This window comes from Lycorma delicatula, chromosome 1 (assembly GCF_047948215.1).
Source record: "Lycorma delicatula isolate Av1 chromosome 1, ASM4794821v1, whole genome shotgun sequence".
Classification (NCBI taxonomy): Eukaryota; Metazoa; Arthropoda; class Insecta; order Hemiptera; family Fulgoridae; genus Lycorma; species Lycorma delicatula.
In genome coordinates, this window is record NC_134455.1 from 139,792,028 (window position 1) to 139,814,509 (window position 22,482).

The 22,482-nt window shown below is 29.4% G+C and overlaps 1 protein-coding gene across 3 annotated transcripts in view; it reads right to left on the reverse strand.

The window, feature by feature from the left end:
- Positions 1-22,482, reverse strand: part of LOC142323173 (U6 snRNA phosphodiesterase 1) — a 39,132-nt gene that overhangs the window by 11,259 nt on the left and 5,391 nt on the right. For 2 of the 3 annotated variants that reach the window (XM_075362472.1, XM_075362482.1), the window contains exons 2-3: positions 16,635-16,774; positions 9,723-9,903 (exon numbers count right to left, since the gene is read on the reverse strand). In XM_075362472.1, coding sequence (XP_075218587.1) covers positions 9,723-9,903; positions 16,635-16,774 — 321 coding nt within the window. The remainder of the gene's footprint in view (positions 1-9,722; positions 9,904-16,634; positions 16,775-22,482) is intronic. The other variant, XM_075362489.1, reaches the window with a different exon arrangement.

Below are 22,482 nucleotides of genomic sequence, written 5' to 3' on the forward strand. Positions count from 1 at the left end.
CATGGCTTACACACAAAACATACTCTACTTAATTTAAAATATTTATCATTTTATTTAAATACAATATTTTTTGTTTCTTTAATTCAATGATTCTAACTAAAGCACGCGCGCATACTGTATTTCATTTGCGCAGGTGTGGTGGTACTAGTTGCCACATAGAATAAATTTTTACACTTTACATACTATTCATTCATATTTTTCATATGTGACAACATAGAAGACTACTATAGCAGTAGTCTGGCTACTAAGTGGGATGGGGTGTGTAAGAGGGAGGTGGCTAGATTAAGACCCCATTTTGATAGGGAACCAACTTGTGGATCCAACGAGGTGCTAACAGAAAAAACTGCATTGAAAGAGACCCACTGTACTGCCTTTTACAACATTTCAAAATTATTACTATTTTTTAGAGTGGAGGTGCAATTTAGCAAAAGATGTTTTTACACAAAAGATGTTTTATATATATTCTTTTAATTATAGCAACAAATATTACTGGTTCTATGGTTAATACACAAGTCCCTATGCATCACTGTAATTAAAAAAAATTGAATGCAGTTTCAGAGCATATTGGTTCATTAGTGGTTAATAAACTTCAATTCAGTAGGAATGTCACAGCAGTAAAAGCCACTTAAAATTTACTAAAACAATAATCAAATTAGTGCCTGTATTGATAACACTGATAAACATGATTTTTTTTTCCTAATAGGCGATAAGTGATTTTAATCTGTTATTTGTTGCTGAAAACAATTATGAACTCGGAATCTTTCTACAGCAACCATTTTTGAAAAATTTTTATATTTTAATTACAAGATATTTTTTCATTTTTCAATGTATAGTTAGTATTTTAAGCTCCTATATTGTATTTTATTGGCTCATTTTTTATTGTTTAACTTTGATAAACATAATTTGTAAGCTATAAATAAACAATACTAGACAAAGAATTAAATCATATCATAGTCACGTATTATAACATCATATCTAATACTGAAGAGCAAGACTTCATGGACAAGATTAAACATGTCTGTGCAGATCAAAACATGTAGCTAACAACACAGCTGTGTTGTTTGTATTAAGGACTGCATTTAGGAATGAATTAATTTTGTTCAGTCTTATTCCTGTCTTAAGTTTGTTAACAGTACAGTGTCATAATGCCTTGAAATTGTGTAAATGATGTGGATACCTTTTGTTATGTATGTGGTGAAGTTTACTGTAAGATCAAATAAAAAAAATATTACACCTTTAATTAAAAAAGCACATCATTTGTACTTTCAGTGTTAAATTGGTGATCAGAATAAGAAGTGGGCTCCTCATATAGTATGCACTAATTGTTCTGTCTATTTAAGAGGATGGCTGAAAGGTACACAGAAGGCTTTGCCGTTTTGTGTACCTATGGTTCGACGTGAACCAAAGGATCATGTAACCGATTGTTACTTTTAACAAGTGTGTCTGGAATTTCTAAAAAATCTAAACATACTGTAAAATATCCTTCATTGCAATCTGTAATCAGGCTTGTACCTCACAGTGAAATAATTCCAGTTCCTGGGCCACCTGTGAATATATTTTTCTAAAGCAGTGATGAAGAATCGGGCAGTACTGAATAACACAACAATGATTTTGATTTTGAATTATCTTCCAATTAGCCACATCTTATATCACAAGGTGAATTAAATTACTTGGTTAGGATTTAAATTTATCAAAAATTCAAGCTGAACTGTTAGGATCAAGACTGCAAGGTTGGAACTTATTTTTTTTAAAAATACAAAAATTTCAGGCTTTCGAAGCTGACAAAAAGAACTTTCTCACTACTTGATGAACTTTCTCACAAATACTGATGAGCTTATGTTGCACTTAGGACAAGTTCATAAACCTGAGGAATGGTGCCTTTTCATAAATTTGTCCAAGTATAGTTTAAAAGTGGTTCTACTATACAACAGTAACAGATATCCTTCAATACCAATCGCTTATGGTATTAATTTGAAAGCCATACGATGTAATGAAAGATGTTCCTGAAAAAATTATAAAAACATAACTGGAACATATGTGGCGATTTGAAAGTTATACCTATTTTGTTAGGCATGCAGTTAGGCATAATAAGTACATGCTTTTTCTTTGCGAATGAGACAGCCGAGCTACAGATAAACATTATGTTACTGAAGAGTGGAAGAAATGAGACAATTTAACTCCAAATGGGAAAAATATTATTCATGAGCCCTTAGCTAAACCCAAAAAAATATTTTTACTCCCTTTCCATATCAAGCAAGGTCTATTGAAAAATTTTCTAAAAACAATGAGGTAGTCCGGATTTTTGTACATCAGGCAGAAATTTCCAAATGTAAGTGAAGGAAAAATTAAAGAAGAAATATTTATGGGTCCTAAAATAAGAGAGTTGGTCGAAGGTGATGTATTTAACTCAATGTTAAATGATGTAGAAAGTGCATCTTGGGCTTTATTTAAAAGACATTTGCAAAAATTTTCTCAGCAAACAAAATTCCAACAGTTACCAAAATACTGTTAATAAACTTCTTACTTCATACAGAGCTATGGAATGTAATATGACTTTGGAAATATATTTCCTCCACTCACATCTGGATTTTTTCCCAGACAACCTCAGAGACGAAAGTGAAAAACACTGTGAACATTTCCACCAAGACATTTTGGTGATGGAAAGCCGCTGTAAAGGGAAATGGAATACTAATATGCTAGTCAATTACTGTTGGATATTAATTCGGGATGTGCCTGAGACTATTTATAAAAGAATCAACAAAATCATTCTAACACAGGTATGGCCATACAAAATTATAAATTTTACAGATTTTAACTATAATTTGCCTTAATTTTTTTTTGAAACGTAATTTATTTAAAACTAAGAGTGATAAAAAAATTGTATTTACAGATCTGTAATGCACCAAAAAACCAATTCAAGAAACATTAAAAAAAAATTGTTTGTGTTTATCAGTGTAATCTAAGTTTTTTGGAAGAAGAATTTAGCCAAAATTTGGAAATTATCACTCAGATGAATATCTCTGATTTATTTTCCAATGATTTCTCTTTTAATTCCAGCATGTTTACAAAGTCTTGTTTACCCAGTAAAGTTGCAAGTATAATTACAGAAGACAATGTGAGTGATGTAAAAAGATTGCACATGAAAGTTGAATTTAACTGTAAGAATTTAACAATTCTTACAAATTCTGTCAGAATTTAACTGTAATATTAAAAACAAACTTAATCTTTTAATTTTTTAACACTTGATTGATGTTTAATAATATTGTTACTGGGAAAATAAATAAATAAAAATAATAATAATAAAATAGTCCCCCGTTCGGATCTCTGGGTGGGGACTACTAAGGAAGGGGTCACCAGAAAATTAAAAAATAACATTCTACGAGTCGGAGCGTGGAATGTTAGAAGCTTGAAAAAGGTTGGTAGGCTAGAAAATTTAAAAAGGGAAATGGACAAATGTGGATATAGTAGGAATTAGTGAGGTTCAGTGGGAAGAGGAAGGCGACTTTTGGTCAGGTGATTTTAGAGTAATTAACTCAGCGTCAAATAATGGGCAGGCAGGAGTAGGTTTCGTGATGAACAAGAAGATAGGGAGGAGAGTGGAGTATTTCAAAACGCATAGCGATAGAATCATTGTAATAAGGATAAAATCAAAACCTAAACCGACAACGATTGTTAACGTCTATATGCCTACAAGCGCCCATGATGATGATGAGGTAGAGTGTGTATACGAAGAGATTGATGAAGCAATTAAACACGTAAAAGGAGATGAAAATTTAATAATAGTTGGAGATTGGAATGCAAGCATTGGAAAAGGCAAGGAAGGAAATATAGTGGGTGAATACGGGCTGGGCAAAAGGAATGAAAGAGGGGACCGACTTATAGAATTTTGCACGAAGTATAATTTAGTAATTGCCAACACCCAATTTAAAAATCATAATAGAAGAATATGCACTTGGAAAAAGCCAGGCGATACTGGAAGGTATCAGATAGATTATATATTGGTTAAGCAAAGATTTAGAAATCAACTCGTTGACTGCAAAACTTACCCTGGAGCAGACATTGATAGCGACCATAATTTGGTGATAATGAAATGTAGATTGGGGTTTAAAAACCTGAAGAAAAGGTGTCAGATGAATCGGTGGAATTTAGAGAAGCTTGAGGAAGAGGAGGTAAAGAAGATTTTTGAGGAGGACATCGCAAGAGGTCTGAGTAAAAAAGATAAGGTAGAAAATGTAGAAGAAGAATGGGAGAATGTTAAAAAGGAAATTCTTAAATCAGCAGAAGCAAACTTAGGCGGAATAAAGAGAACTGGTAGAAAACCTTGGGTTTCAGACGATATATTGCAGCTGATGGATGAACGTAGAAAATATAAGAATGCTAGTGACGAAGAAAGTAAAAGGAACTATCGGAAATTAAGAAATGCTATAAACAGGAAGTGCAAACTGGTGAAAGAAGAGTGGATTAAAGAAAAGTGTTCAGAAGTGGAAAGAGAAATGAACATTGGTAAAATAGACGGTGCATACAGGAAAGTTAAGGAATATTTTGGGGTACATAAATTAAAATCTAATAATGTGTTAAACAAAGATGGTGCACCAATATATAATACGAAAGGTAAAGTCGATAGATGGGTGGAATATATTGAAGAGTTATACGGAGGAAATGAATTAGAAAATGGTGTTATAGAAGAAGAAGAGGAAGTTGAGGAGGATGAAATGGGAGAAGCAATACTGAGATCTGAATTTAAGAGAGCATTAAAAGATTTGAATGGCAGAAAGGCTCCTAGAATAGACGGAATATATAGAGGAAGAAGAGGAAGTTGAGGAGGATGAAATGGGAGAAGCAATACTGAGATCTGAATTTAAGAGAGCATTAAAAGATTTGAATGGCAGAAAGGCTCCTGGAATAGACGGAATACCTGTAGAATTACTGCGCAATGCAGGTGAGGAAGCGATTGATAGATTATACAAACTGGTGTGTAATATTTATGAAAATGGGGAATTTCCATCAGACTTCAAAAAAAGTGTTATAGTTATGATACCAAAGAAAGCAGGGGCAGATAAATGTGAAGAATACAGAACAATTAGTTTAACTAGTCATGCATCAAAAATCTTAACTAGAATTTTATACAGAAGAATTGAGAGGAGAGTGGAAGAAGTGTTAAGAGAAGACCAATTTGGTTTCAGGAAAAGTATAGGGACAAGGGAAGCAATTTTAGGCCTCAGATTAATAGTAGAAGGAAGATTAAAGAAAAACAAACCAACATACTTGGCGTTTATAGACCTAGAAAAGGCTTTCGATAACGTAGACTGGAATAAAATGTTCAGCATTTTAAAAAAATTAGGGTTCAAATACAGAGATAGAAGAACAATTGCTAACATGTACAGGAACCAAACAGCAACAATAACAATTGAAGAACATAAGAAAGAAGCCCTAATAAGAAAGGGAGTCCGACAAGGATGTTCCCTATCTCAGTTACTTTTTAATCTTTACATGGAACTAGCAGTTAATGATGTTAAAGAACAATTTAGATTTGGAGTAACAGTACAAGGTGAAAAGATAAAGATGCTACGATTTGCTGATGATATAGTAATTCTAGCCGAGAGTAAAAAGGATTTAGAAGAAACAATGAACGGCATAGATGAAGTCCTACGCAAGAACTATCGCATGAAAATAAACAAGAACAAAACAAAAGTAATGAAATGTAGTAGAAATAACAAAGATGGACCGCTGAATGTGAAAATAGAAGGAGAAAAGATTATGGAGGTAGAAGAATTTTGTTATTTGGGAAGTAAAATTACTAAAGATGGACGAAGCAGGAGCGATATAAAATGCCGAATAGCACAAGCTAAACGAGCCTTCAGTAAGAAATATAATTTGTTTACATCAAAAATTAATTTAAATGTCAGGAAAAGATTTTTGAAAGTGTATGTTTGGTCGCTTTATATGGAAGTGAAACTTGGACAATCGGAGTATCTGAGAAGAAAAGATTAGAAGCTTTTGAAATGTGGTGCTATAGGAGAATGTTAAAAATCAGATGGGTGGATAAAGTGACAAATGAAGAGGTATTGCGGAAAATAGATGAAGAATGAAGCATTTGGAAAAATATAGTTAAAAGAAGAGACAGACTTATAAGCCACATACTAAGGCATCCTGGAATAGTCGCTTTAATATTGGAAGGACAGGTAGAAGGGAAAAATTGTGTAGGCAGGCCACGTTTGGAGTATGTAAAACAAATTGTTGGGGATGTAGGATGTAGAGGGTATACTGAAATGAAACGACTAGCACTAGGTAGGGAATCTTGGAGAGCTGCATCAAACCAGTCAAATGACTGAAGACAAAAAAAAAAAAAAAAAAAAAAAATAATAATAATGTGTTCTTTAAACATAAAAATCAAACAGTTCCATTCAAGATGTTCATAATGTTTTAAAAATAAAAACAAAATAACAGTTCCAATCTTCATGCTGTTATATATGAACAATAATTTTCACAAAAAATCACTATCCTATATGTGCATGAAAATGTACAAGGACTTTTTTCACAAAATATGTTAAAATGTTATACAAATATACAAAATAGAATATACAACTAAAAAAAAAGTCTCTCCATATAAAATTTGTTCAGTTTTTAGCTATACTGAACATTTCTCAGAAATTTAAAATAGTCAACAGATAAAAAATTTTACAAAATAAATTCAACTACACCTAAGTCAAAATAAATATTTATCTGTTATTTTAAAAAAAAATTATAAAAAATCTATTTTAGGACAAATTATAAATTTGAATAATGATTATCATGAAATCAAAATTATAAATTTGAATGAATAATAGATTTAGATTTGTTTTAAAAAATACATGATCTTTAAAGATTTATAACATTTTCCGAGATTTCCAAGAAACTGGGAAAAATTCATAATATTCACCACAGAACAATGTGACGACTTTTCACAGTCACTTTTACTTCACTAGATTTATCCTAGCCCTCAATAATAATTTGTTTATGTTCCACCATCTGTCAATATTATCGGTCATGACTTGTTCATCAAAAAACTCCATTTACTTTTGCACCAAACCAGCAAATTTCAATTTGTCATTTTAAATTATATAAAGAGTATAAGATAATTCTCTATTATTGAAAATTTCTGCAACCAACATACAAGATACTATTAGCTCCAGAGAAGAAATCACTCCCTGGCAAATGGCTATATCACACAGAGTTAAATATTTTACTAATTTTTAGTCATTAGGCTGTGACATAAATCTGGTAAAGTGAAAAAGGGCTGCATATCTAAAAAAAAGGATGACTTTTACTCTAAAAACAGAAGATCAAATGTAATCTGAATTATCAGTATGTAAAATTTCATGTCATTGCTGTAATAATAAAAAATATGATGCACTGGCCTATATTATAGAAATTCACTTGTATTTTACCTGTATTGTAATAAATATTTTTATAACATCATAAAGATTATAATGCAGTAGCAAAGCATTTATTAGTCACAAACTGGTTGCTTAAATCATTCTCATATAATTACAGTTAAATACATTTCTTTTATTAATAATAATTTTTTTATATTTTAGGCCAAATGTAATTTTTTTTAAATTGAATGTGGAATAAGATACAACCTTAATTAAAATAATTTACTCACCCTTTAAAACAGTTAATAAATAAATAAATAATTAGTTTGTTACTTGTTCAAAGAAAGAATTTGTGGATAGACGCATAATCAGGCCTATATTACCTAATGTCTTTACTTTAAATTTATCTTAAATTGTTTATAAATGCACTAAAATAATAAACCAATCTTAAAAACAAACAATATTTGTACATTTTTTCTTTCAATTTCCTTAAAAAATGATAGTACTTTTTAAACTCTTATTACAAGTAAACCAGCCATTAAAAGAATATTGAAATTTCATATGGTCATTTCTAACCACCAAGAAGAAAATTAGATTAATTAATATTAATTTTGGTTTACACATTTGATATAACAGGTTCCCATCCTCCTCAAAAAATACAATATTCATACTGACATAAAACAATTCACATTATGAGAAAAATTTGGCCTCACATTATGAGAAAAATTTGGCCGCACATAATTGCAATATATATTTACAATTGATGATACTGAAACAATACTTAATGGTACAGTTTATTTCCAATTACTTTTCAAACTAAGCCTTGGTCAGGTTTTGTGTATATACTGTGTATGTATAGAAAAGGATGGTATTGTTTATTAATTTGTTGAATTTTGGAAAGACAGATTTTTGGGAGATCAGATACCATGAAAAAAAATGTATTTTTATGTTTTGTAACCTTTACTGTACATAAAATATTTGTTATGATTTAGTTACTAACTGGACATAAATTGTTGTAAAATAACCAAATTTATTTTTTGAAACCAGTTTTTTCAGACACAGGAATTTATTCACAGACAGCATGATAAAACTATGAGTGATGAAGAATTTTTACCACTTGGAAGGATAAACACTGAATACAATATGTGTGTATCCTCAACATTTCTTAGGACACTTCATATTGTTATCAAGATAGGAATAAAAAATGAATTTACTATTAGTTACAGTTCTACTAAAATCTTCAAATTTCTGCCTGGAAAGAAAAAGATATACAAGGGCTGTCCAAAAAGCAACTTCTGCTTTGAAATAAAAAACCAACCCAACAAAAAAAGAAATTTTATTATATACACTTGAAAGGGCCAATCTTAAAACTATTTTTCTACATAATTGCCATTTGGATTGAGACACTTATCATTATGATGCTCAAGCTTTTCAATTCCTTCTCTGTAGAAATCTGCCTGCCGCCTTAAATTTTTGGCACCCATCTTGCACAAAACTTGTGATACCAAAGCTTCCCCAATACAATTTCACGCATTAACCTTTGTGAAATTTAGGGGAAATGAAGTGAGGGTTCTGTATTGAAATGCAGCGATTTTCATGAATTTTATTGTTAATTTTTATCATCAGTTCATCAGTCACAAGGCTAGGCTGACCACTGTGGTCCTCATCATAAACATTTTTAAACTGAATGCACCATTGCCTCACCACTTCACTCATTATTCCATCTCCATACACCTCACAAAGTTGCAATGAATTTAAATTGGTTTATGGTTTTTTGACAGTAAAAACCTAATCACTGAACGCACCTTACAACTTGTAGTATTTTCTATTGAAGTGCACATTTCAATAATTCAGAGTGAACAAAGTCGAAACATCACAGTCCACATGCTATGACAGCTTCATGCGAACTGAGTGTAGAAAAACGTTTTGATGCCAAGATGGCGGCTCTATCCCCACCCATCTCCACGCTAGGCACAAACATAAGTTACTTTCTGGACCGCCCTTGTACAATATCTTATTATTTTCAATAAAATTAGTTTACTTTTAGGCAATAAAAGATAACTTAAAAATAAAGCACGCGAATTAAAATGCTAATTATAAGCATCATTTTGTACCCATCAAAGTTTATTTTTTTAGATAAATGCAACTAGAAATGGTACTTTTTTCAAATTAGAAAAATAGGAAACATCATATAAAAAGGACTTCAAATAAAATTCACAATATATATCAACCTTACATCTAAGGGTATGAAACAAATAAAAAGGAAATAAAATTAATTGTGATTTTATTGCACGTTCATAAGCAGTTAAAATCTACTTTTGTAATGTAAAAAACAGCCCTTTTTTACTTATTTTTTGACTAACTAACCTCAATGTATATTTTAAAGATTCTTCAACAGACTTAACAAAACTATCGATCCAGTGGTGCAGAAGCACAAATGTGCGAGTCAAACTAATATGTGGATCGGGTATCGCTGTCAGTTTTACATACTGTTCTGCATTAGCAATCATTGCATCACAAAATGACTTAAAAGCATCAGTCGCATTAACTGGAACAAAAGAAAAACAATCATAACTTTGAGAAAATTTTCACTAAGTTATAAACATTAATAGAACATAAATGACAAACATATTCAATAAATAATTTGTTTTTTTAACTGAAACCAATTTGTCTCAGAAAAATAATTAAATCTTCTTTAAGTATAATACAGAAGATACCAAGCAGTAATATGAAAATATTTATTAGAAAAGAATTTTGTGCAAAAAACAACGCTATTTCTAAGTAAAATTTACTAAATGTGTGAATAGCCAGGAATTTTGTAATAGCCAGGATTTGGTAAAGTAAAAATAAAATTTTCAGAAAGAAAAATAATGCTATAATAGGCAGACTTAGATTAAATATTTCATTAAATTGCAGTTACACAACATGAATACAGCACATTAATAAATTTCTCATAAACATCAAGAACTACTACAATAATCATAATCACGAAAATAAACCCCATATTTACAGACATGGGGAAAAAACTAGAATAATCAAGTTTTTAGCCCGGTAATGGAAACAGTTGTAATCCTGACTACGCCAACTCATACTCTGTTTGCGAGGTTTTGTTGATTCCTGGTAGTGTGCTTCTCAGCAGCTTCATAACATCCAACTAGTATGGGTCTATACATGTTATGTTGGTTATAAAGTGCTTGGTTTACTGTTGGTAGCTGTTTAGTCGTAATTTTCCCAATTACAATTTTAGTCTATACCCCTTACAGATATAGAAACAAACATTTCTATTTCCATAAGGAAAAACAGTAAGTAGAACTTTTAATTTTTTCATGTATCATTTTTATTTATTATGAAATTAATTAATGTAGATAGTTTTCCATATTTATTTAAAATAATTTTGGTTAATAACCTTGTGGAGGCCCTGGAATGGGAAGTATTTACACAAAGATTATTTTCCTTAAATTAACTCCTGAAAATTTGTAAACTGCAGACAGAGGAAGTATTACAAGTGAATGGATGTGAATTCTCCAAAACTACAAAACAGATTTTGACTGATCTGGACAAGGAAACCGATTATTATTCTGGTGAAAGTCATTCCACTAGTGACAGTGTAAATGAAGATTGCATAAAGGTCGATGAAGTAGAGGAGACCAATTCAGAAAATGATACCAACAATCATGAAATTATACTTGTACCTTCAAATCCTCAAAGTAACATAGAAAGCATGAGCAAAGAGGTAATCAAATCGCCACTCATCTGCCATAGATATATTTCATCTTCCAGTAGTGAGGATGAAGAAGAAAATGCTGAGTTACAACAGTTGAAGAAGAAATGTGTAACTTTTAGCCCAAGGCTTTTAGCCCAACTGAAGCATTTTCGCTATTATTCAATGAAGAAATCTTTCTAATAATTTTGTCATACAAATGAAGAGATTTCAAAAGCACATCCTAATTATGCAAATGTGAGCACCACTCATGAAGATACGCGCTTGAAGAATTGAAGACATTGTTAGGCCTCTTAATTTTAACAGCTGCTCTGAAAAATAATCATTTGTCTTTAACTGAACTATTTGGCCAGTTTATGTGGAATTAAGTATAAGGCACCATGAGCATTAAATTATTTGAAGTTTTAATTAAATGTTTCAGGAGAAGACCGATTTATTCAATACGTAAATTATGAAATAAGATTTATAAATAACAGTTAATCTTATTATCATCCTGGATGTTTCGTAACAGTTGAACAACTACTGGCCTTTCATGGGAGGTGCCCTTTTCAACTGTTACTCAACAAATCAGCTACGTATGTTATAAAAATTGTCATGGCATACGATTCGAACATAAACTATAGGTACTAGATACAATAATGTATCTAGTAAAAAGTACTACAAACTTGCGTCTTCTGTTCGTTCAATATCGAACTTAACAAAAAAAAACTTAAAAAATAGTAACAGAAACAATATGACCAATAACTGGTTCACATCTATTCCATTAGCAAACTATCTTCTAAAAGAAAAATTAATTTGGAATGCTGAAGCTTCATAAAAAAGTGATACCGCCCAAAAATAAAAGTATAAAAGGCCGCAAAATAGAAAGGGTCATTTATGGCTTTGATATGGAAAAGACTCTTGCATTTTACAAAGCCAAGAAAAATAAAATCATCATGCTGCTGTCAATGATTCATAAATTACTTGTGAATCAACGAGGGGAATAAATAAACTTTCAGAAAAACAAGATATTACACAGAATAATTCATGTATTGCTACCAGTGCTTTCTTAGCTTATTCTACTACCAAAAATAATTAAAAAAGTATGCATAAACAAGGGTCCAGAAACGCTTTATTAACAAGTTTCAGCTAGCAAAAGATTTCATGTTGATTCCTGGGCAGAATGAAATAAAGTAATACTGAAATTCTAGGAACCTAAATTAAGGAAACTTGGTGGTTTCCTTTGGTTTTTGACCTGAAAAATTTAATAAAAAAGACTGCAGAACCATACTTCCAGTAGTTTTCATAATATCTGATATAAAACACAAAAATTTGTTGATTAAAACTGTTTTTTTTGTTTACATCTGTAATAAAAAAAACTTTGTTAAATGAGTAATAAGTGTATAAAATTTATCATCAAAACTTGTAGAGAATTTAATTCTGAGAAAATTGATATAAAATAGCCCAATAAAAAACAAAAACAAGTTCAAAAAATTTGATTTTATTACAGACAGTTACCATACAAAAGCGAAGGGATTATATGTGTAAAGCATGTTTGCTTTCCTGGAAGGTGCAATGATATAAAAAATAGTCTTGTTTTAAAGATAAAAATAAAAAAGCCAGTGCTAATGTTATTCAGACAATAAAATTTATCTATCTTTCTTGAATTCACTGTCAACTTGAATATTGAATGATTTTGTATATTGCTAACACTGAAATTACTGGCCAATACTGCATTTTATGTCATGTCAACAATGCATTGCATGTTCTGCATTACTCCTGTGAATTGTTGTAGTACAGTGTAGTTTAATTAAATGTGTATACGTGTTTGTTTTAATTGATGTCATACTGCAGCAATGCCTTTGTTATTTATGGCTGAGTTATACACTGACATTGTATTTATCTAGAGGGTTGTGATAGAAATGCAACTGCTGCAGAATATCAAAGATATTCTCATAATTGCAGAGTTCCAAATACTAAAACAATTAGTAGATAAGCTATGAGATACAGTTTCCCAGCATTAGTACTCACACAGACCATTCTGCCCATCATGATGCAGATATTGATGAAACCATTATTGAGACTAATCGACTGAGTCCATGTGTTAGTGCATGATGCCTTTCCTGGTGGTTCAGAGTTTCCCAGTCTATGTGTGGAGGACACTTCATAACAAGCTGTATCCTTACCATAATCAATGAGTACAAAATCTTAAACAAACAGATCCTCCTCTTTGTTTGCAGTATTGCAACTGGTTGACAATGAACAGGTTCATTTTATTTACTGACAAGGCTAAGTTTACTTAGGATGGTATCAATAACCTTCACAACGAACACACTTTAGCAGAAATCAATCAACAGTAGAACATAACTTCCACCACCAATTTGGCATTAATGTGTGGTGTGGTCTAGTTTACAATCAGCTAATTTGACCATTCATTCTCTCAGGATGTCTAAATTCCAACATTACATTATTGGAATTCATACTTTCCTTAAGGAAATATTGCCGCTGCTATTAGATGTTCCACTAGCATCAAGATACTGCATATACTTTCAGCATGATTGTGCATCTCCCTGTTTCTCACTCGACATATCAGCATATTTTTGTGCACAAAAGTTCATATGTGTGAAGAGTTGGCGGCTCATATTACAGATGCCGCCACACAAACTAGTAAAGTTGTGCAGATTTTCAGAGAGCAATGCTAGCAATCTGAAACGAGTCAACCAAATGTATTGAAATAGAGGGCAGGATTTTTAAGAAAATTTGTTAAGTGTATCAATTACATCTCTATTTTCTTAACATTTTATCAATTGTATGTTAAACATTTTCTGTAGTTTAACATTTAAAAGTTTTCATATGGTGTTTGTAAAAAAAAGAAATTTCTTGAACTATTGGGGTATTTTACATCAGTTTTCTCAAATAAAATTCTCTACAGTTTTGATAAAAAATGTTATGCATCTATTAGTCATTTAACAAAGTTTTTAAACATAAAAAAACATGTTTTTAAAGAAAAAATGTTCTGTTTTACATAGCATATTATGAAAACTACTGAAGATATGGCTTGGAACCTATTTTTATCCAATTATCAGGTCAAAAACCATAAGAAACCATCAAGTATATACCCATTTATTTCGGTTCCTAGAATTTCAGTATGGTTTTAATTCGCTCTCTGCTCAGGAATCATATCAAATAAATGTTTCACTAGCTGTAACTCACAAACTGAGCATTTTGGACCCACATTTAAATGAATTTTTTTCTTTATTTTCGCTAGTAGAATGAGCTCAGAAAGTAACGGTAACAGTACATGAATCACCATGTAGAATTTTACAATTTGATTAAATCTGATATTGACACATTAGATCGAATGTGCAGTAATAATTCATGCTGCCATAAACACAACAGCCAACAAAGATGTTGGCCATTTCATGTTTTATATAATGATTTATCACATGCATGTTATAAACAGCAGAATGCATAAAAAAAATATTATTCATAAACCTTTCCCTATAACTTTAAGCAAATCACTCACTGGGCCATAAATTAAAAAAAAGAACTATCTCTATTCTGTATTTATGAATTTTGCTCACCATTATGAATAATCTCAGGGAAGTAGAAGCGCCACCAGCTTCATTTTCTACTCAAAATGAGAATAAAAGTACAATATGTTATATCTGCGCATCCAAAAAGCATCACATGATGACAACGTATTGTAAAAGCTGCAAAATACCTTTCTGTATATAACACAGAGCCAAGGCATTTCAAATATAAATACAAATGCTTCCTGTAATTGCTTGATTTTTTTTTAGTTTCCTTTTAAATACACAATACGTAAAATCATCTTTATAAAATTCTATACAGAAAATAAAGTTTTGTTGAAGTTAAATTGTTTTTCTGTTCACCTTTGTCCCATATAACATCTACGTCCCATATACGAACATTACCATTATTAGCAAATTTAAAAATGTTTCTATTCCAGGGTTAACCATAAATTACATCTTTTTTTTGTCATAATTAAAAGTTGTAAATGATCTGATGTAACAATTCACTCCTGAAAATGGCATTCTTTTCTTAAAAATAACTGACATCTCTTACAAAGTTAATTGGGAGAATGATAAGTGAAGTAGTCTCCTTCTTCACTGAACCAAATGTACTGTTGCACATAAAAATGCCAACCCTATGGAGTGCAGATGATATTCAACCCTACAAGTAACACTAGCACTTTTATCGCCAGAGGTACTTACTGCACAATGAAGAACTTATTTTGAATAAAGTACCCTAGGTCTGGCGCCCATGAAACTTAAGTTACTTTACATGAAATGCAACCTTATTAAATAGTACAAGCACTATATAAATGTGTCCTTTTATTGATAAAATGATGCCTTTATATACACTGCCTCCAGACAGAAAAGGAGCAAAAGGATGTATCTTTAAACGATTATTTCCTTTTCCTTGCAGTTATATTTTAATATAACAGCTATTACCATATCACACAAATTGTGAAATTATTTATTTGTAGCACACTATTTATTTATTCACACTATTAACTGCAGGTTGATGGTTTATTATACAAATTGTACTTTTTTATGAGAAATGAATTTTATGGCATGTAAAAACATCTGAACTGATCACAATTCAAACCCACAAACTTCTGAAAAAATGGAAGAGAAGCCACAATTCTGTCACAGAGAGGTTTTATTTATGTTTCATATCAGCTGTTCAAAAAATTGAGCATATAACAATGCTAAGCTCTGAAACCAGTAAAAAAATGATAAAAATGAAACAATCTGTTACAAAAAATTTGTTACTGCAATATATTATATTACTACAATATATTAAAAATATAATATATACTGCAATGTATTATATTGCAATATATTCTGAAGATTTAATCAGATATGTTTTGTTTTTATTTCAATTTTATAATAAATTTTACAAAAAATTTGTAAAGATATGTTGTTTATATATTTTAATATAAGGAAAGGAAAAAAATACCAGTATTGTATTAGGTGAATATTACAAATGTGGCACTGCAAGGTAACTAATGATGCAATTAAAACAAACATTCAATACTCAATAAAACATTAGATGATCAAGATTAATATTTTGATTTTATCATAATCAAAGTTCTCATTTTAATAATTTTGAAATGAAAAGTGAAAAACTGAAAATAAAACACTCAAGGTAAAGAGCCCAATCAACTAAATAAAAACATTTACAAAGTACAACAATTTTAGATATTAAAGCAATAATCCAGTACATGTAACTTAAACAAATTTATTGAGTAGAATAATAGGTAATAATATGTTTAATAAAAAAGTAAACTTTTAATTAGTTATGAAAAATTAAAACCTGATGTAATAACATCTATCATTTTTGGAAATTATAAACTTTGGAACAAGATTGCTTTTTTAATAGTCCTTTACAATCCAGAAGAAAGGGGGCCAGATCATTTCCAACTTTATTTAAAAATTGGATTGCATTTTATATTTTTATATCATTTGGATTATTACTTTTATTTTTTATTTTATTTTTTCTGTAATTAACACATTTTAAAACTGTCCGTAAATAATTTACAAACTAACATGGAATATAGATATATGTTGCCCAATTTCCTCGCTGGTGGGGAAACGACCTAATACGCCCACTATGTAATGATGAATCATCCACATGATCAGTTACATATTGCACACTGGTTTTCAAAATTGCATCAGGTAGCGGCAACCTGTTCCATAAAAAAAAAAATATAAAAATTAAATAACTAGAAAACAAGATAAAATTACATGTAATTCAATTATGGCAAATATAGAAATCATTCTAAATAAAAATTGTTAATAAACTGAAAATATTCAAAACCAGAAAATAAAAAAATGCAGCAGCAAAAATATACAGAAATTTTTAACATTAACAGTAAGAAATCGCTGCTTCATTGCAAACATTCCAACTTTAAAATTCCTATAGTTGTTTACTCTTATATGTATATTTTTTTTTCACTTGCTAATAAACTGATACAACAATGATATATAAAACAAAACAAAAAAAACAATATTAATCATAATTATGAAAATAAAAATACACCAAGTAATAAATCAATAACTTGTTCACAAAAGTGATCAACTTTTGAACAATAACTGAAAAATACTGTCTTATGATGCTTATGATGGATAACATATAACACATTAACCACTTTTGACCTGCAATGTTCACATTTTGACTTTGACTTCTTTAAAATAATATGCTCCTTACCTAATACTTGAAAAGTTCTTCTAAATTATTGTGGTACTTTATTTTAGTGTTTTTTGTTTCAAAGAACTTCTTGTATATCCTACTTGTTTATACAGCTGCTACTTGTTTATACAGCTTGTATAAGATGCGGGGAAAGTGTATAGTGTTCTGAAGGTTAGTAAAATATTTTTTTTAAACTCCTATAGAAAACAAGATCTGTATAATACAAAAATTAAAATTAAACTAATTTTTTATTTTTTGCCCAAATCACCCACATTAGGGGTACGTTAAAAATTAATTACTTTTTATGTGTTCTGACTTTTCTTTTTTGCCAATAAGTTTTTATTCTTTTAGACGTGGATTTCTTTTGTTCTCCTGGAATCTTTGGCTTTCATTTTTTAATAATTTCCTTGGTTTGTTTCTGTATTTAATGGTTTCTTCTGTTATGTTTGGTTCTGCTAGAACTTCTTCAACCAGTCTGAATTGGTAATTTTACTAAAAATAAAATAAAAAGGCATAAAAAAACAAAACATTGATGTTATGCTCATAAATTTTTATCAATATAGATTATAGTAAAAATCAGAAGCTTTGATTAGAGCTAGAAAATTTACAGTAATTTTTTTTCTTAACATAGATTCCACTAAAAGTTTTATAATTTTATTTAACCAATTATGAATCTTTAAAGTAAATTTTCTGCAATTTAGATTAAATAATTTTTGAATTTTGATTTGAAGGCTTGAAGATTTACATAGTAAACTTTTAACATTGTAGAATTCACTAAAATGTTATTATTATGATGTATTAATTAAAATTTTTTGGTTCTTTAGAAACATTTTAAATTATAACTTCTGCAATCAAAATGATTAAAATTTTAGAAGACGGCCCAATCAACAACAGAACAAACAGTAAATTCAGTGTAAATGTTTTGAATGCACTGATAATGAATACAAGCAATTTACAAGAAACAAAAAGAACATAATGTATGTAAAAATGTTTAAATGATGTTGAACATGTTTAAAGAATCAAATATGAAAACTTAACAATACAAACAAAATTATTTTTAATAAAAATCCTTTTTAAGTTCTGTATTATTTTTCTAATGCTCATACTTTTTTCTGTACTCTTTCCCTCTCTTACAAACAGAAAGGCAAGTTTTCTATTTTTAATCCTTAATAAGGGATTTGAACAACATTTTAGTAAATATTCTATTCATTTAGATTAATGATGATATATTTTAAATCTACACATTCTCTATTCAGTATTTAACCACTTAGCAGCTTTAATACACACGCACAATGAAATAATGCCTGTTCTATTTTACATAATTTTATTAAAACCTCATTTAAAAGCAAGAATTCCTTATTTACAATAGCTTCTGAAAAACCTCAGAAAAACAGTTTTTTGTTATAATAATTTCCAAGCTCTATAACTTCAACAAAATAATTCTATAAAGTATATATAACATATGATAAAAGATGTATACAGTCATTAAATTTCAGGTATTTTTTGATAATTATTCTGATGATCCCAGATAGCATGGGATTTATTTGTTATAAAACTTCCACTTCATAATCCCAAAAGAAGCTCCCAACCTGTGTGGTAAATTAATATAAAGAAAAAATGCATAAAAATCAAATAAAACTGACCTAGTTATATTGTGAAATTAATAAACTTGTAAACTATGAACCAGCTAACTGAATTCCCACAGAATATGAAGAAATTTATCATGAAACTAATATGTCCAAAATTTGAATAATTATGTATTTAGTGTAGCAAAACATCTTGAGATGTTTTAGTCTTAAGATGTGTTTAAGATGTTTTAATCTTAAAGATTATCTGAAAGATAATTAAAAAAAAGCATCTTTAATTCTTCATTCAAATGAATTCTTTTCTCTAATTTTTCATTTGTGATACAATTTCTATAAACAAAATTGTTGAAATATTACAACCTAATGGTAAATTATTGAACCGAAATTACACATTCTTCCTTCAATCAACAATGTTTATAAACTATTACATAAAATTTGACTGAGAAAATCTCAAATACTGCTGGGCAGCATCAAGGTCAGAAACAACATGCGCAATCCACAGAATGTAAAATAATAAAAAAATAGCTACTTCTGCCTGTAAAACAGCCAGTGGCCAAATTGTTTTTTACATTAACATCACAAATTCATCCAAATCATAAAGCCTTAAAGTTTTTAAAAATGCTGCAGAAAAACCATGTAAAGGTGTACATTCAAGGGATAGCCCATAAGCACATACTATGGGTTGAGTTCAATTCTCTACGATAAAAAAATTCAGGACCTAATTTAATGTATAAGGTACATAAAAAAATTAATGAGCCTTTTCATATATGTATTAATAGATTATATTAATATATGTATTAATAATAAACATTCATATCTAATTAGGCCTAATAAATTTTTAAATTTTACTAAGAAATCACACAGTTCATAAAAAAAATTAAATTAAAATTTGTGATTGTGTAGAAAAGCAATATTGAAAAGCTTTGAAATATATTTTGGGAATATCTAACAATAGAAGACACACTAGATGTTCAATGTAACATCAAGATGCTGAATACTACTTCATATATAATACATAGACCTGTCTACATTTCACACAAACAAGAATATAGCCACATTACAAATGATGTAACATTAATATGTTAAACCTGCAATGATACTATTATATAAAGACACCGTGTATTTGTTTGTTAGTTTGAGGAAATCTTCTGAAATACTGGACTGATATGGAAAATTTTACTTTTTCCTGTGAGAGGTTCTTCCCTCCTTCCAAAACAACCAAAATAATAAAAATTTGATTATGTATTATAATACTCAAAATTTTATTTATTTAAATATGCTCTACCTTAAAAAAAATAATTTAATAGAAAAACAAATCTATTTATTCTTGCCTCCTCCCAAAGCATTAGTTCCCCTAAAACCCTCAATTAACAAAACTTAATGCAGAATGAAATTCAAACAGTTTTTTTAAAAACATGTTTACCTTTTACCTACAAAAAAATAATCAAAATATATAATGGTATCCACAGTTTCGGACCCCCTTTATCCCCTGTCTTCATGAACTTCCACCCATCACAAAAAAAAAAAAAATAATTACATATAAAATAAGAGGCTCAGGATCCTTTGCACAACATATGCCTCTACACACTAGTCCCATAGAAAACACAAAATACTACAATACTCCAACTTCTTTTTCAAAATTTGCTCAACCTTAAGAAAAATTTTGAGTAATTCGGACCTCCTGTCCAAAAAGATCTTATGCCCCATAGTCCCCTCAGGTAACAAAAATTGAAATATTCCAAATTTAGAACAACTTTTTTCAAAATGTTATAAAAAAAATTAAAAAGCAATGAAAAATCATTCCACAAAAGTATCAAATGGTGGTTGTTGCAATACCATAAATGAAAAGAAATTAATATTTCACCATAAAAAGTTTCCTATCCGTAGATCTCAAGTGTTGTTTATTTTATACCATGAACCATAGTCAAGAAAAACAAATTTAGACCATGGACCAATAAAAATTGATCAATCATTCAAGCATTTACATTTCTAAAAGTAACTTCTGTACTTTTTAAGATATTAACTTCTTTAAAAAGAGCTTTTACTTAAAATTATGATTTACACAATGATATTTATCAAAGTAAATATGTGTTTCCTTTAGGGTACAAGAAAAAGCTCTAAAATTACATTTTTAAAGGCTTTGAAATTACATTCTTCCAAGTTTAGAGACTTTAATAATTCAAAAAGGATGAAGATACTTAAGATTGGAATTCTGTAAGCTTATATATTAATTGTAGCAAAATAAATAACAAATCTTTTACTAATACCTTTCATCATACTAAACAACTTAAAAATGCTGATTTTTGGAAGTCAATGATACACAGCTAAAAAGGGATGGAATATTTTTTTTTTAAATTATCATTAGAAATATCATTAAAATTCTAAGACTTATATTTTAGTTTAGCCATAGATTAAATTAATTTGATAAAAATTCTCATAATTTTAAAAATAAATTTTGGCTCAAGTTAGATGATAAGAAAATGTTTATCTGGTATATGGTAATGAAAATGTACACTCTAAATAATCTTAACATATATTTAATGCTGCATATACTAGGCCCAGTCAATGTACAAGCTTGTGACTTGTACAAGTTAATGTTTTCAGACTGCGTATTACTACTCAGCCTGAAAACATTAACTTCATGTATCAAATTGAAGTATTACTTATTATCATATTTGTACATGGTAATAACTATCATATTTGTTTACTAATTATAAACAATACATAATTAATTCTTTTATAACCTTTATTTGTATTAAATTATTCATTTTTAATAATAAACAAAAGCTTACTTGAATTTTCTTCATGCATCTAATTTAAACTTCTAGCAAGTTCACCATCCTTGCTAAACAAATCACTATCACTGTCACTTTCATTTCCACTTTCACTAACAAAGTCTACACACACAATATAATGTTCTGTCTTTCATCTATCAGTGGTTCCAGTTTTTCGTACTCTTATTCAATATTTTTTTTAATTTTTCACAATAGGTTTCCAGTCATCTTCATTTATGGAATTAATTTTCTCCATAGTTAATTTTTCAACATTTGTGAAAGAGAATGTTGTGTTATGACTCACCACATGTCTTTTCACCATACAATCTCGATTGGATTCAAATCGGGATGGTTTGAATGAAATTCAAACATTCTTTTAAAAACATGTTTGTTTACCTTTTACCTACAAGAAAATAAACAAAATACATAATGGTGTCCACAGTTTCAGACCCTCTTTATTCCCTGTCTTCATAAACCTCCACCCATCAAAAAAAAAATAATTACATATAAAATAAGATGTTCAGGATCCTTTGCACAACATATGCCTCTACACACCAGTCCCATAAAAAACTCTTTTTTTTCAAAATATAAAAAAACAATTTTTTTCTTTTATTTTCTATAAAATAAACAACACTTGAGATCTACAGATAGGAAACTTTTTATGGTAAAATATTAATTTCTTTTCATTTATGGTATTGCAACAACCACCATTTTATGTAACTTTACTAATTCATGTAACTGTAGTTTCAGCATTTTTGAACTATATGGAATATGGATTTTCTCCAGCCAATCGGTCATATCTTTTCTTCTGGAGTTAGAATTTGGTGCTTTATCAATACCTATAT